Raw genomic sequence first — 14,893 nt, 5'->3', positions numbered from 1 at the left:
AATCAAAAACCTTTGGAGACCATAAAAATACAAACTCCACTTTCCTGTGGTTCAAAATTATACATATTACCTGATTTCTTTTTGCCCTTTTGGTACAGTATTATGGGTATCTCCCCAAGAATGGTATTATGGCCATGTAAAAGAATATCTTTATTCTTAGGAGTTGCATTCTTGTATGTTGGAATCAGGACAAAAAATGTATGTATGTAAGGGAGACAAAGCAAATGTGACACATTCTCTAAATGAAAGATATACAAGTATTTACTGTACTATTCTTTCTACTTTACTTCCAAGTATGTCAAAATAGAAAAGCTTTAAAATAAATTTTAAAAATTCTATCAAACAGAAAATGACTTAAGCTACAGTTCTACTATTTGTTAATGTACTTTTCACCTAGTTAAGTGAAAATGACCTCTCTGAATTATATGAGAAAGGTACTAGCAAAGTGATCATTTTAGTACACTGCCCCAGACATGTATATTTTTAAGGAAGGAACAGATTGCAATGGCAGTAGCTCTGCCATTCAAATCACAGCACTTAATAGTGGCTGCTCACAGTGAAAGATCTTGGATCTTTTAAAGTTTATATATTCAGGATTATCCTCATTCTCCCCCATAAACAGGAAACAAAAAGGTTTTTTTCACCCATCACACAACCTCCTTTCCCACCACTCTCCCTACATAGCCCATTTTATTAGTTAATATTGGAAAAAACATTCTCAAAAGAGGCCATAGACTTAAGCAGACACCAGTCCCTCCATTTCTAAGTGAGGACTGGATATTGAACCGAACCGTTCTCTTTAAGAGAACTAGCAAACTGTATAGATATTACCAAGCAAATAATGTGAAAAAGTCAGTAAGTTTAAATGATTACTATGTATACACTGAGAAGAAAATAATGAGGCTATTAAGTGGAATAGGTGGGAAAGTTATTCTCAGTTTTGAATACCATAATATATATTTAGCAATTTTCTGTGTGTGATTGCAAGCTACCCAAATCAATACTCAAGTAAAATGAAGAGATGTCATTTGTTTTTATAAATGGAAGGCAAAAGGAAAATGGATCCATAACCTAAATTCAATAGCCAACTTTGGAAAAATACACATTTATTTCAATAAGCAACTTAAGAGTTTAGAAAAGTTTGTCACCTATGATTTGTTCATTTGTCCACTGTAGCTTTGTAGTAACAAAAAAACGTTAACATTTTAGAGACAAACCTTCTCATCTGGATTAGTGTCTGGAATCTCTTCTATACTCTAATCAAATCCCAAGAGAAAGGAGGGTACGGTGCAATCTACTTTTTTCTTTCTAGTTCACCCTTGCAGTGGACTCCCTTTCAATGACAGCTGCAGTCATATTTCTTCATTTAGTATGTATTTAATTAGCCAGCTGACACTAAGAACCAGGGGCAATGCTAGGCTCTGGAGGTTCTAAGTCAAATTCCTGCTCCCCGCATTTATAAGCCTTATCATCTTGTGTTCTATTCTAAATATTAAGGATACATTTCATAATCTGGTAACTAAACACATAACATAGGTGTTAAAATAGACTGAGGTACTGAGACACATGCTGCAAATAGTTTTTGCTATTCACACATACCGCTTTGGAGCAAACTAGTTACTTTTACTTCATTATTACCTTTAACATGTTCAAATTTTCTAAAATACCACACTGCCATATTTTAAATTTTCTTATTTTAAAACAGAATCAAAGGAGCCCTCAAAATTATATACAGATTTTATATTCTAAGGCCGCATATACTTACCCTCCCTTAACTACTAGGATAAAACATACATCACAATGAACTCTCACACTGATACCCAAGGGATCCTATCTGTTTATTACTATTAACAAAAATACACAAGCAGAGTTAAATAACAGTAAAACCTGACTGCATGAATGCCCAAGATATAAACAAAAGCTATCTAATATACATACAGATTTTTAGTGAAACACTTACGTAATGAGCGTCGTCTTTTGTTCTTTAATTTTCTCCTTTTGTTCATCCCAGCTTTAGAAGGAGATTCTTCTTTGGCCTTTGGCTGGCTAGAAACTTTTGAGGAGTTCTGCTGACTGAAGTGTGTGGGTACATGGCGAGCTAGCCCTCCCTGAGAAGCAAAGCTGGCATTGCAGCCACCAACAACACACTAAATAAAAATAAAAAAGGATGTCAGGGATGCCATGTAGGGCACAAGGATAATATGAATGAGTGAATACTTTGTACTTTTGGAAGTAAATCAGTAACACTATAGAACTATTCCAGATAGGAATTATGAGAGACTACTACATCCTTTCTTTTTATAAGTTGCCCAAAATAATACACAGGAAGCAGTGGCAGAGCTGGAAAAGAAAACTCTATAGTTTCACAACTCTCCAGTTTACTGCTCTTGCGCTATACAGAATACAAAAACAGTGAGATATTCTTCCCAGAAAAATTGGGTTTTCAATTAATCACTTTCCTAAGAGAAACAGTAAGTTGTGTCTTTTTAAGATTTTATGTATCTATCTGTCTGTCTGTCTATCTATCTATCTGAGAGCAAGAGAGAGGGAGAAGCAGGCTCCCCGCTGAGCAAGGAGCCGGATGCGGGACTCAATCCCAGGACCCTGGGATCACGACCTGAGCCAAAGACAGACGTTCAACCGACTGAGCCACCCATGTGTCCCAGTAAGTTGTTTTTAAATCAAAGAATTAGATATCCTGGGGTGCCTGGGTGGCTCAGTTGGTAGTGGCTCATGATCTTATGGGTAGTGGGATCAAGATCTATGTCAGCTCCACGCTCAGCGAGGAGTCCGCTTGGGATTCTCTCTCTCGCTCTCCCTCTCCTGCCCCCCCCCCCACGCTCACTCTCTCTAAAATAAATAAATAAAATAAATAAATAAAGCTTAGGGAAAAAAAAAAAAGAATTAGATATCCTAACAATTACTTAGGACTCCTAGATTTTTTAAATTATTTTTATCTTAATGATATATACTACTTCAAGACCTTCAGCAGCCTCCCTACTGTTCTACACTGTTATGACAGATACGGAAGATATACAATGATACCGACTTTTAAACTACTAGATCCAGCTGCTCAGAGAAGACTTATGCCCAGGGTTGGTCGTATGCAACTCTCTATAAGTTCCATTAAATACTGCCTCTTCAGCCTTCTACACTTGCCAGATTGAGAAAACAAAAGGTCAACTACCCAAGTCACCTGGCAGAGCTGTTACTCCCATAAAGAATGCAGAATGTTTGAATATCACTAAAATTATAATACACAAATTAACTATAGTACAAGCATGTGACTTCTAACAAATAAATGTTACTAATTAAAACAACACCATTTTCAAAATGATCCCCAAACAGCAAAATCCACGGCTGGATTTCTGGTGGCTTTTCTAGTAGTACCTCATCCAATTTACTTAGTTTCTGACAACCAACCTCCAAGCATGCAAATCTGTCATGTTGAATACCAAATAAATCCATCACATTAGTCCTAGATGCTTCAACTTATATTAGAGTTTATCTAGATAATACCACAAAAACTCTATGTTTCCAGGCTCTTTCTTTCAATGCAGGCACCTTTACCATTTTAAACTTCTAAAAACACAATACAACTCTGTTAGCAGAGATCATACCTTTATTCACAAAGTCCCTCTAAATCTACCCAACTTTAAAAAAGTTCATCTTCCTTTGAGGATATCCTAACACTTTCACTGCTTATCTAGTTACTTATCCAAATTCATCCTTTCTCCATGCACTCAGAAGGCAAGAACATACTTTTATGAATATATACATGTACATATATACATGTATGTGTGTATACATATCCAGAGGCACCTTATGAATCATAGCTATTTCTAAATAAATCTGAAGAACTAAACTACTTACAGATTCTGATAAAACTGATGCTGGCTGAAACATTTCACAGCAAGCTCCTTATACAGTGCCATTCATAATTAGTCTATTTATTTTGATAGACAAGAGACTTTTTATGGGCTCTAAGGGTACTCAGCATTACTAATAAAAATCTTTGCCCACTCTAAGGTGCACACTAAGAGGCAGAGGAATGAGTCAAGGTTATGATTCAAGGTTTTCAAACATTTATCTATTCTATGTACTATTTAAGATGCTAAGTATAAGGATAAATACTTATACTTAAGTTCCCACCCTTAAAGAGCTTACATGTGGTCAGCAGACTTATGAAATGACAACTTCAAGGAACTACATTCAGGGGTAAGGGACAGAAAGGTATCAGAACCCTGAAGAGGAGCAATCAGCCATATCCAGTCCTTTAAAATTAATATTTCATTTAATTCTTACAATGACCCTATCAGTAGTGTGGCCCTCAGAGAGCCTGCATCAAGAATGTTCAACTACAGATTCTGACAATGAGAAGTTTAGAATCTAATGGTTACTGAATTCTCAGAATTTAAAACTTTACTACGTATATTTTGAGTGCCAAGAAAAAACGCTTTAAAAAATTTCCATCTCCTATAGATTACCAACTGAATGACACTGTCCACTACAAAAGCCACTAGCCAAATGTTGCTACTTAACACTTTAAGACTACTGTGACCAAGAAACAAAACATTAATTTTATTTAATTAACTGAGGTGAAATTCATATAACATGCCATTTTAAACTGTACAATTCAGTGGTCTTTAGTGCATTCACAATGTTGTATAACCATCAGCTAGCTAGCTCCACATCCTTGTCAACACTTGTTATTTTCAGTTTATTTTATTAAAATCATCCTAGTTGAGTACGAAGTAATAACTCATTATGGTTTTTATTTGTGTTTCCTTAATAACCGTTTAATTAAAAAAAAAAGTAATGTCTTTTACTATAACAATAAGACCAGCCCTTCCATTTTAATTTTCAATTGAATACCTGATACTCAATTTCACTATTGAAAAACTTTTAAGTGTATTTGGAAGAGTTTGGTAAGTGAATCTACCTCTCCAACTGCAAATTTTGTGAGATCTAAATAAAGATAAAATGTTTAGCATCTGAATTGAGAATGCTTAAGTAGAATTACCCTAATGGGTTAGTTTCACACTGTCCAATACATTTTAGGCATTGGACACACACAGTTAGTGAACTCTTGAAATGTGGCTATTCCAAACTGAAAAGAATTCTAAGTATAAAATACACACTGGGGGCGCCTGGGTGGCTTGTCGGTTAAGTATTTGCCTTCAGCTCAGGTCAGGATCCCGGGGTCCTGGGATCAACTCCCTGCTCAGCGGGAAGTCTGCTTCTCCCTCTCCCTTTGCCCCTCCCCCTAGCTTGTGCGCACCCGCACTTCTGTGTGCTCTCGCGCTCTCTCTCTCAAATAAATAAAATCTTTTTTAAAAAATAAAATAATAAAATACACAATGAATTTTGAAGATTTGGTACCCAGAAAAGCAAAAAATTTCATTAACTTTGTACACTGCTAACATGTTGAAATAATAATATAATGGATTAGATCAAAGATACTGTTTAAACTCTTTTCATTTCATTTTAATGAAGCACTGAAAAATTTTAAATGATACATTTGCTTCACACATATTTCTATTATACAATACCACCACAGAATAAAGCCATACGGTATTTATTTTTCTCACTTTTCAATTTTAGAAGATATCATCCCTGTATTTCCTAACACCTATTTAAAAACACACATTGTCCTTTGTGGCCCTTGTGTCAGATGATTTAAGGAATACAATAAAATAAGACAATCTTTGCCCTGGAATTCCCAGTTTAATATTAGTTATTCAAACAAATGTGTTGAAAAATTCCGTATTTCAAATTTTAGTATAGCTACCTGACTACAATTAAGGCAGAGATGACAGTTCAGATTCAAGTCCTCAGGTTTAAATTCAGAAGGACTTTGTGATATAACTCCACCCAGGAATACCCTTAATTGTAAGAGTCCCAGTACGCTAGCAGATTCATTTTATCCCAGGATCCTTCAATACTGCAACGAATAGGCCCTGATAGCATCTAGAACTGAATAAATATCACAAGTGTATTTTAATCAGTGATGCTTCAATGTTCTGGAAATTAATAACGAGAATTCTAATACAAAAGTTTTATCTTTGATTTTAATCATTCATCCATCAAGAATCATTAACAAATCTAAAAAAGAAAACACAAAAGTACAATGAGAATTCAGAATGAGAGAAGTACTTAAAAAAAAAAAATTTTTTTTTTAACATTTCACTTAAATACAAATTCTTTCACCCTAGAAAATAATTTTAAGCATCATCTAATGAATATTCCACTCATTAGGTATATATCACAGAGAACAAGGTGAGAGACATTTGAGCTATTGCCTCAAATGGCCTTTCATTTCTCTCAACGTGAACATCTCATGGTGCTAAGTGTGATTTTAATGTTCAAATAGTCATGTCTTCACCAACACATACAATGACCCCTGAATTCAAGCCACCACTTTGTTCTCATTTCAACAATCAGGGAAAAATCTGGTTGCTGGACACCAAATGTTTTAAATGATCTATCTCCCAAATCCACTGAAATACTCTATGTATTGTTGGCTACTGTTGTGGTCAAGTAGCTGTTCTAAAATGTGAAACATGGAATCGCTGGTTTTGTTTTTTTCCCTAATGTGTTTGAATGTAGTAATACTGACACTATCTTTGTTAGTACTAAGACTGTCTTATTCATATATTCCCAGAAGTGCTATGAAAATCTAGAAGGGGCTACTGAAACACAGCAGAAAACATCAGCTTCACAGAAAATATGGTAGTATTTATTAGCACGTGATCTAAAGAAAAATAAAAATTCCAGATAGAAATGTTGGTTTCTTAGTTGTGACAAATGTACCACAGTAATATGAGGTAACACCCAGGGAAACAAAGTAGGTGAAGGTATATGGATACCCTCTGTACTATCTTTTCTTTGCAACTTACTTTTCTGTAAATCTAAAATTTTTCCAAAATAAAAAACTTTTAAAAATTCCAAGCAGAGGCACTTGGGTGACTAAGTTGGTTAAGCATCTGACTTCGGCTCAGGTCATGATCCCAGGTTCCTGGCATGGAGCCCTGCATCGGGATTCCTGCTCAGCAGGAAGTCTGCTTGTCCCCCTGGCCCTCACCCCCACTCATGCTCATGCTGTCTCTCAAATAAATAAATAAAATCTTAAAAAAAAAATTCCAGGCAGAAAGCACAGACTGTACAGAACATTACAATAAACGTGATCCATTTGAGAACTACAAGTAGTATATAGTATAGCTAGAACATTATAGTAAGGGAATTAATGAGTAAAGCAGGTAAATACCAGATATGAAGACCCTATTATGCATCATGCTAAGAAACACGGATTTTAATTTGGAGAGAGTGAGGAGTTACCATGTATTTAAAACTGAGTGACTAGGGATTCCTCAGTGGCTCAGTCGGTTAAGCGTCTAGCCTCCGGCTCAAGTCACGATCCTGGGGATCCTGGGATTGAGCCCTACAGCAGGCTCCCTCCTCAGCAGGGAGTCTGCTTGTCCCTCTCCCTTTGTCCCTTCCCCCGCTCATGTGCACTCAGCTCTAATAAATAAATAAAATGTTAAAAAACAAAAACAAAAAAAACCCTGAGGGACTAATAGAACCATAGAAGATAAACTGGTGATAAAAGGGTAGGGAGAGAAGTAGTCATATTCAAAATAAACTAAGGGTCAAACTGACAGGATTTGCTAATGCATTTATGCGAGTACAGGAGAAGTTCTTTAAGAGAGGAATCAAGAATGATGCAGGGCTCTTAAAGCCAGAGCCCTTGATGATCTTACTATTTACTGAGTCTACAGTAGAACCATGTCTGAAATTAAAATCCTCAAGATTTCCTACATGTTGAGTTCAAAATACTCTACTAGACATTCAAGCCAAATATTCCATTCTGGAATCCAAAGGGAATATTGTCAGGGCTAGAGATAAACCTCAGAGAGTAATCAGAAGAGAAATAGTATTTAAAACCAAAGGACACCTAGGGTGAGAACTTTAAGAAAAGAGAGCACCCTCCAACATTTAGAAGTTAGGTGGAGCAGAAGCCAGCAAAGGTGACTAGACAGAGCAGCCAATGAGTTTGGAAACAGGGGTGGGAAGGACAAAGAACAGGCAAGTGTGGTATCAAGGAGGCCTAGAAAAGAAAGTTTACGTCAATAAAAACAAGATCCCAAATGCAACAAGCACACAGTACAAACAGCATAGCTCTTTTTCCTTCTATTTTTTTTCCCTTGTCGAAGACCATTGAACTGGTAGTCGCATTTACCATAGCAATGCTATTTAGTACAGGGTACCCCACAAGAGAAATACCTTGTAGAACAGTGGTTCTTAAGCCTAGGTGCACATCCAAGTCACCCAATTTTTTTCATTATAGAAAAATGCCTGGGTGCATGACCCAGATTCTAATTTAATTGGTCACAGATGCAACTCAAGCACAGGATCTGGACACCCAGTGGCACAGTTCATATAATAAAGGAAGAACTATTTGATTCTTACCAGCTTTTTAAATAATGAGATCCCAATCACCCCCCAACAGTGACCAATTAGTTTTTCTTTTGGGGGAAGAAAGGGAATCATTTTTTGTCTTCTAGAATCATGATGAGCACTGTAGTTATTATCCTTATTTGTAGTCAAATATTACCATGTTTGGTAGGCGGGAGCATCCTGAACCCTGGGTGCCAAGGCTAGGGAACATGAGAGCTTCAAATACACAGACACACAAACATACAAAATGTCAAAGACAAATTAAAGAAAGATTCAAAAGATTGGGGAGGCCTGGGTGGCTCAGTTGGTTAAGCAACCACCTTCGGCTCAGTCATGATCAAGTCCCACATCAGGCTCCTTTGTCCAGCAGGGAGCCAGCTTCTCCCTCTGCCTGCCGCTCCCCCTATTTGTGCGCTCTTGCTCTCTCTGACAAATAAATCTTAAAAAAAAAAAAAGACAATCAAAAGGTTCTTACAAAAAAAAAAGATGTATATATGAGGTGATGGATGTGTTAATTTAGATGGAGAAAATCCTTTCACAACTGTATACATATATCAAATCATCATGATGTATAATTTAAATACCTTACAATTTTGTCAATTATACCACAAAAAGCTGGTGGTGGGGGGGAGGGAAGCAAATGATTTAAAAATTATCAGCATTGGAGCTGGCAGGGTGGGCCAGGGCTCAGGCAGAATGAATGAATGAATGAATGAATGAATGAATGAATGAATGAATAAGATTATCAGCATTAACTGCCACTACAAAACAGGTCATAAAGGAATAAGAGAAGGAAACTATTTCATCACCCATCACAGTGAATGATGCAATAAGAGTATCATTCACTATATAACAAATTACCAGACTTAGCCTGTGTGCACAACCATATGGATATCATAGTTTAAGTCTGGTTTGATAAAATTTCTTTTTTCTTTATCAACAATTTAGGCCAGTGTCTTGACTCCAAAACACCTAAAAAGATAGGCTATTTTATGTACCACCCTTGAAAGAAAGTCTGAGTTTTTCAAGCACTACTCCAACACAATGAGAAGTTATTCAAATATGTCAATACTATGAACGGAATCAACCATGATGAGCTATGGAAGACTAGCTGCTGAGGAAAAGTTATAATAAATAAATTAACCCAAGACAAGTAAATGACTATACTATGTTCAAAGTAAACAGAAATAGTGGAGTAAGGGAGAACTATATGTGCAAAGTGAAAGTACATATTAATAAGATTATCTAATAAAAAGTACAACTATGTAATTTCTAACATATACAAATCTGCCAAGATAAACCACTGCCTCATTAGCAATAAAGTAAGGAAATCAAAACAATCACCACACACGTTGTATATAACTACTTTTTCTTTTCTTCGGTTAAGTAATATATGTATTTCTAAGCATGGTAGGGTTAAAGCCGCTTAGCTATTTAGAGCTTAATACCAGATAACTAACAAGAATCAAAATTAAAATTGAAAAGGGAAAAAAAAAAAAAGACCAAGAATAGTTTAAAATAGTCCCATACCCTACTACTGTGAACGCATGTAATTTTTTTTTCTTTTAAAGATTTTAAGTAATCTCTATTCCCAATGTGGAGCTCCAATTTACAACCCCAAGATCAAGAGTCCCACACCCTCTACTGACTGAGCCAGCCAGGCATCCCAAAACATGTAATGTTTTCTAAACCCTTAATAATTAAAATGTTTCACTACATTTAACAAAATGGCAGCAGCAACTCCCCTTCCTACAAACCCTAAATGTATATATAAGACAGAGGTATACATACATGACGAAGTGAAGATAAGGGTGGGGAAATCTTATCTAGGAATAATCTTTGCACTTTAATTATCAAAGATAAATATTATAAAAACCCTTCACAAAGAAGCTGTATTTTTAGGAGTATGCTGATTTTATAAAACCAAAATTTCATAATGAGCTATAACATGATCAGTTATTTTCATATGATACATATGAAAGCAAATTCCACCTTCATCAAGTGATCTAGGTAACATCATCTATGACAGAACAAATTGTCATCAGGTATCCCTTAAAGTCGTAAACTGAGAATTTTGTTCTATTTTCTCCAAAAATGCATAAACCAAATCTGGTCATTACAAAAACACCAAACAAGCACAAAATGGGGAATATACAAAATAAAAGGTTTATACTCTTCAAAACTATCGGTGACATGACAGAAAAAGGCTGTCAATAGCTAATAGCATCGATGTTAAATTTCTGGGTCTTGATAATTATTCTAAGGTTATGTAAATGAATATCTTTTTTCTTAGGAAATGCACACACTGAAGTATTTAGGGATTCTGTTCCTCTCAAATGTTTTCCAAAAAATGTGCCCGCGTGTGCGTGTGCGTGTGTGTGTAGGTGGGTAGGAAAGGAGAAAGAGGGAGAGATGGGGGTAAGAAGGAAGACAGATGGAGAGACAAATGATGGATGGATAGATGCATATAGAGCAAATGTAGCAAAATGATAGTTGGTGAATCAGGGTTAGGGTATATGGAATTTATACACTCATGTGTGACAGAGAAAATACATGAGATTTTTCCATCTTCTCTGGAAGTTGAAATTATTTCAAAATTAAGTTTAAAAATTCTGCTTTTCAGAAAAAGCACCATAAAAAAGTCAAGAAAAGCAACGTCAAAATGGGGAAAAAATTTAACTCCTATCACATCAAGGAAATGATGCTTTTCCCTACTTAATAAAGATTAGTAGGTTAACAAGACTTCCATTCTAAAAATACAAAAATCAGGGTGCCTGAGTGGCTCAGTCGGTTAAGCATCTGACTTGATTTTGGTTCAGGTCATGATCTCTGGGTCATGAGATCACGCCCCGCATCAAACTCCACGCTCAGTATAGGGTCTGCTTGGGATTCTCTCTCTCCCTCTGCCTCTCCCCATGCTCATACCCTCTAAATAAGTAAATAAAATCTTTTAAAAAAGAAATAAAAATACAAAAATAATAAATGAAAAAGTAATGCAAATATATAAAAATATATTTACACTGTGTTTACATTGCATATATATGTAGAAATATATGGTAATATCAATACACAGAACTTCTTGATGGCAGAACAAACAAAAGCTTATGAGAAATGACAAGCCAGACAAAATATCTATTACATGCAGGAGATATGTACATTTAATATTAGGGTTTATATAAATCAGGAAGAAAAAACCCAATAGAATAAAGGGCAAAGCAACCAAATAATCAATTTAGAGAAAAAAAATAACAATACCCAGAACATGTAAAGATATTCAAATCTTGCTAGTAATAAAAAAAAAATGTGCTTGGCAAATTGGCAAAGCTAAAACAATGCCAATTAAGAATGTAAATAATTACTGCCAAGCTTCAGAAGACTGGAGAAATAGCACTGTATTATATACACTGATAGCTGTACTATAAATTGGTATGGTTTTCTGGAGGTGGGTTTTAATAATACCTACCAAAAGCAAGCCTGTACATCTACTCTTTGAACTAGTAAAATAGCTTCTAGGAATTTATATTAGCTCCCAAAAGCAGTTTATAAAAATATATTCATAGATTACATTGTTCTTTATATTGGCGATGAGACCAAAAAAGATCCATCAAGAAAGGACTAATTAGGGACGCCCGGGTGACTCAGTCAGTTAAACGTCTGCCTTCAGCTCAGATCATGATCCCAGGGTCCTGGGATTGAGTCCCGCATCAGGTTCCCTGCTCATCGGGGAGCAGGCTTCTCCCTCCCCCTCTGCCTGCCACTGCCCCCCGCCCCGCTCGTGCTCTTTCTCTGACAAACAAACAAACAAATAAATCTTAAGGGGGGAAAAAAAAGAAAGAAGAAAAGACTAATTAAGGGCACCTGGGTGGCTCAGTAGATTAAACCTCCAACTCTTAATTTCAGCTCAGGTCATGATCTCAGGGTCATAAGATCAAGTACCATGTCAGCACCACGGTCTGTGGGGACTCTGCTGGAAATTCTCTCTCTCTCCCTCTCCCCCCACCCTCTCTCAAACAAACAAATCTTAAAAAAAAAAAAGAAGAAGGCTGATTTAAATATGCTAAACTATCACATAGGAATAGCATACAACCAGGGGTGCCTGGGTGGCTTAGCTGGTTAAGTGTCTGACTTCAGCTCAGATCATGATCCCAGGGTCCTGAGATGGAGCCCCCATCAGGATCCCTGCTCAGCAGGGGGTCTGCTTCTCCATCTGCCCCTCCCCACCACTCATGCTCTCTCTCAAATAAATAAAAATCTTAAAAAAAAAAAATTACAACCATTAAAAAGTAAGGCATTCATTAACGTGAAACATTGCCCAATTCAGAACTGAAGAAGCGAGCTACCTGTAGGTGCAAAATGATTCAATTTATTTATTTCATACATATGTTAAGAAATCCAATATGTACTAAAGAATAAACAATGGTTTTCTATAGATGTTATAGTACCACTATCTTCTTAAAGGTCATTAGTATCAAATTTTTAAAATAGTAGCAGTTAATACATTTATAACATTATTTCCATGTGACAAAGTGGAAGAAGACCAAGACTTTACTAGGAATTAAAAAACTTTGTTGGCTGTGAAATTTCAAAGTCTGTCATAATCAGGCAACATTAGGTCCTATACTAAGCCCTTCCCTTCCCTAATCTCCATTCCTTTTCTTTATTCAGGCTTCATCCCAAAGAATTAATAACTTTAAATATTTTCAGTAAAGACAGTGTGCATTTTTAAAAATTCATCATCAAGATATTTTATCAATTATCCATACCAAAGCACCAACTACAAAGCAGCCACACTGATACTTTTTTAAGTACCAATACTTTTTTAAGGTACGATAAAACTGAACTCTTTGGTGAATGCCTGAAGCATACTGTAAATATAATGAAAAAGGCCCAAAAATACAATGTAAACTCCATAGGATAATCAAATTCCAGGCTAAGATACAGTAAGAGATAACAACAGTAATCGAAACACAATACACAATACATATATTGCACAGGGGCTGTTCCGTATTATAAATTATTGAGAGGCAGTTACGGACAAAGTCCCTGAATTTATAGTGCCTCTGAAATCCTCAATCTACCACTAACTGGCCATGACCTTAGAAAATATTTAATCTCTTCTTACTTCACTCTCCTCATATCTAAAATGAGAGCAACAGTAATTACTTCAAAGAATATGATAAGAATTAAATTAGTTAAAATAGGTAGTGCAATAAAATATATAGGTAATGTGCAAGGCACAAAACAGCATTATTAAAGCCTTTGCTAATCATGATTTTATCCGACCGCTATGTTCCCTTTATTCATTACACAACAAATACTAGAACAGTCAATACGAAAAACTTTTGAAACCATTGCTTATACATTTAATTTCTACATAGTCCAAGCTCACCAATCTACAGAAATAGTTCTCAAAATATTTCAAATTGCCACAATAAAGTATCACCTACATATATGAAACTCACTACTCATGGTGCACCTGGGTAGCTCAGTTGTTTAAGTGTCCAACAATTGACTTTGGTTCTGGTCAAGATCTCAGGATTATGGGATGGAGCCCTGTGGCAGGTTCCACGCTCAGTGGGGAGTCTGCTTGAGATTCTCTCTCCTTCTCCCTCTGCCCCTCCCCCACCATGCTCTTGCACACTCTCTCAAATAAATAAATCTTGAAAGAAGGGAGAAAGAAAGAAAGAAAGAAAGAAAGAAAGAAAGAAAGAAAGGAAGGAAGGAAGAAAGAGAAAGAAAGAAAGAAAGAAAGAAAGAAAGAAAGAAAGAAAGAAAGAAAGAAAGAAAGAGAAAGAAAGAAAGAAAGAAGGAAAGAAAGAGAAAGAAAGAAAAAGAAAGGCTACTCCCTAAATAGTCCACTCATTCTTTTATGCTTCCTTTTCTTTCTCTCAAAAGCACTTAATTCTGTAAGTCAAGTGGTGATAGTTGCAGAACACTACGAATACACTAAAATACTACTGAACTGTACATTTGGTAAACCTTACGGTTTGCAAATTATATTTAAATATATGCCCAAAATGACTTCCCTAACTCTTAGCTTTTCTATAAGACCCTTATTCTCTTTTTCTTAAGATGCTTTTATTTATTTGAAAGAGAGAAAAAGAGAGATAGAGAAAGTACAAGCAGGGAGAGGGGCAAAGGGAGAGGGAGAAGCACGCTCCCACTGAGCAGGGAGCCCGATGCGGGGCTCGCTCCCAGGACCATGGGATCATGACCGGAGCCGAAGGTAGGCACTTAACCAACTGAGCCACCCAGGCGCCCCAACCCTCCTCATCTTCATATACTAAGGGTAGGCAAAAATTTCTTAAACACAACACAAAAAGCACTATTTAAAAAAAAAAAAAGTTGGTAAATTAGATTTCACTGAAATTGAAAACTATTCTTCAAAAGATCCCATTAGGAAACCAAAGACAGGAGTGCCTGGCTGGCTCAGTTG

General features: G+C 36.1%; 1 protein-coding gene across 11 annotated transcripts in view; it reads right to left on the bottom strand.

Moving 5' to 3' along the window:
• Positions 1–14,893, bottom strand: part of AEBP2 (AE binding protein 2) — a 133,898-nt gene that overhangs the window by 85,731 nt on the left and 33,274 nt on the right. For all 11 annotated transcript variants that reach the window (XR_006409848.3, XR_008961506.1, XR_008961508.1 and 8 more), the window contains exon 4: positions 1,961–2,147. Coding sequence is in view for 1 of the 11 variants with exons in the window: in XM_026502323.4 (XP_026358108.1) it covers positions 1,961–2,147 (187 nt within the window). In the remaining 10 variants the exon portion in view is untranslated. The remainder of the gene's footprint in view (positions 1–1,960; positions 2,148–14,893) is intronic.

This window comes from Ursus arctos, unplaced genomic scaffold (genome assembly GCF_023065955.2).
Source record: "Ursus arctos isolate Adak ecotype North America unplaced genomic scaffold, UrsArc2.0 scaffold_26, whole genome shotgun sequence".
NCBI lineage: Eukaryota > Metazoa > Chordata > Mammalia > Carnivora > Ursidae > Ursus > Ursus arctos.
Note: the sequence above shows the minus strand (reverse complement) of the source record. Positions and strands in the feature narration are given on the sequence as shown.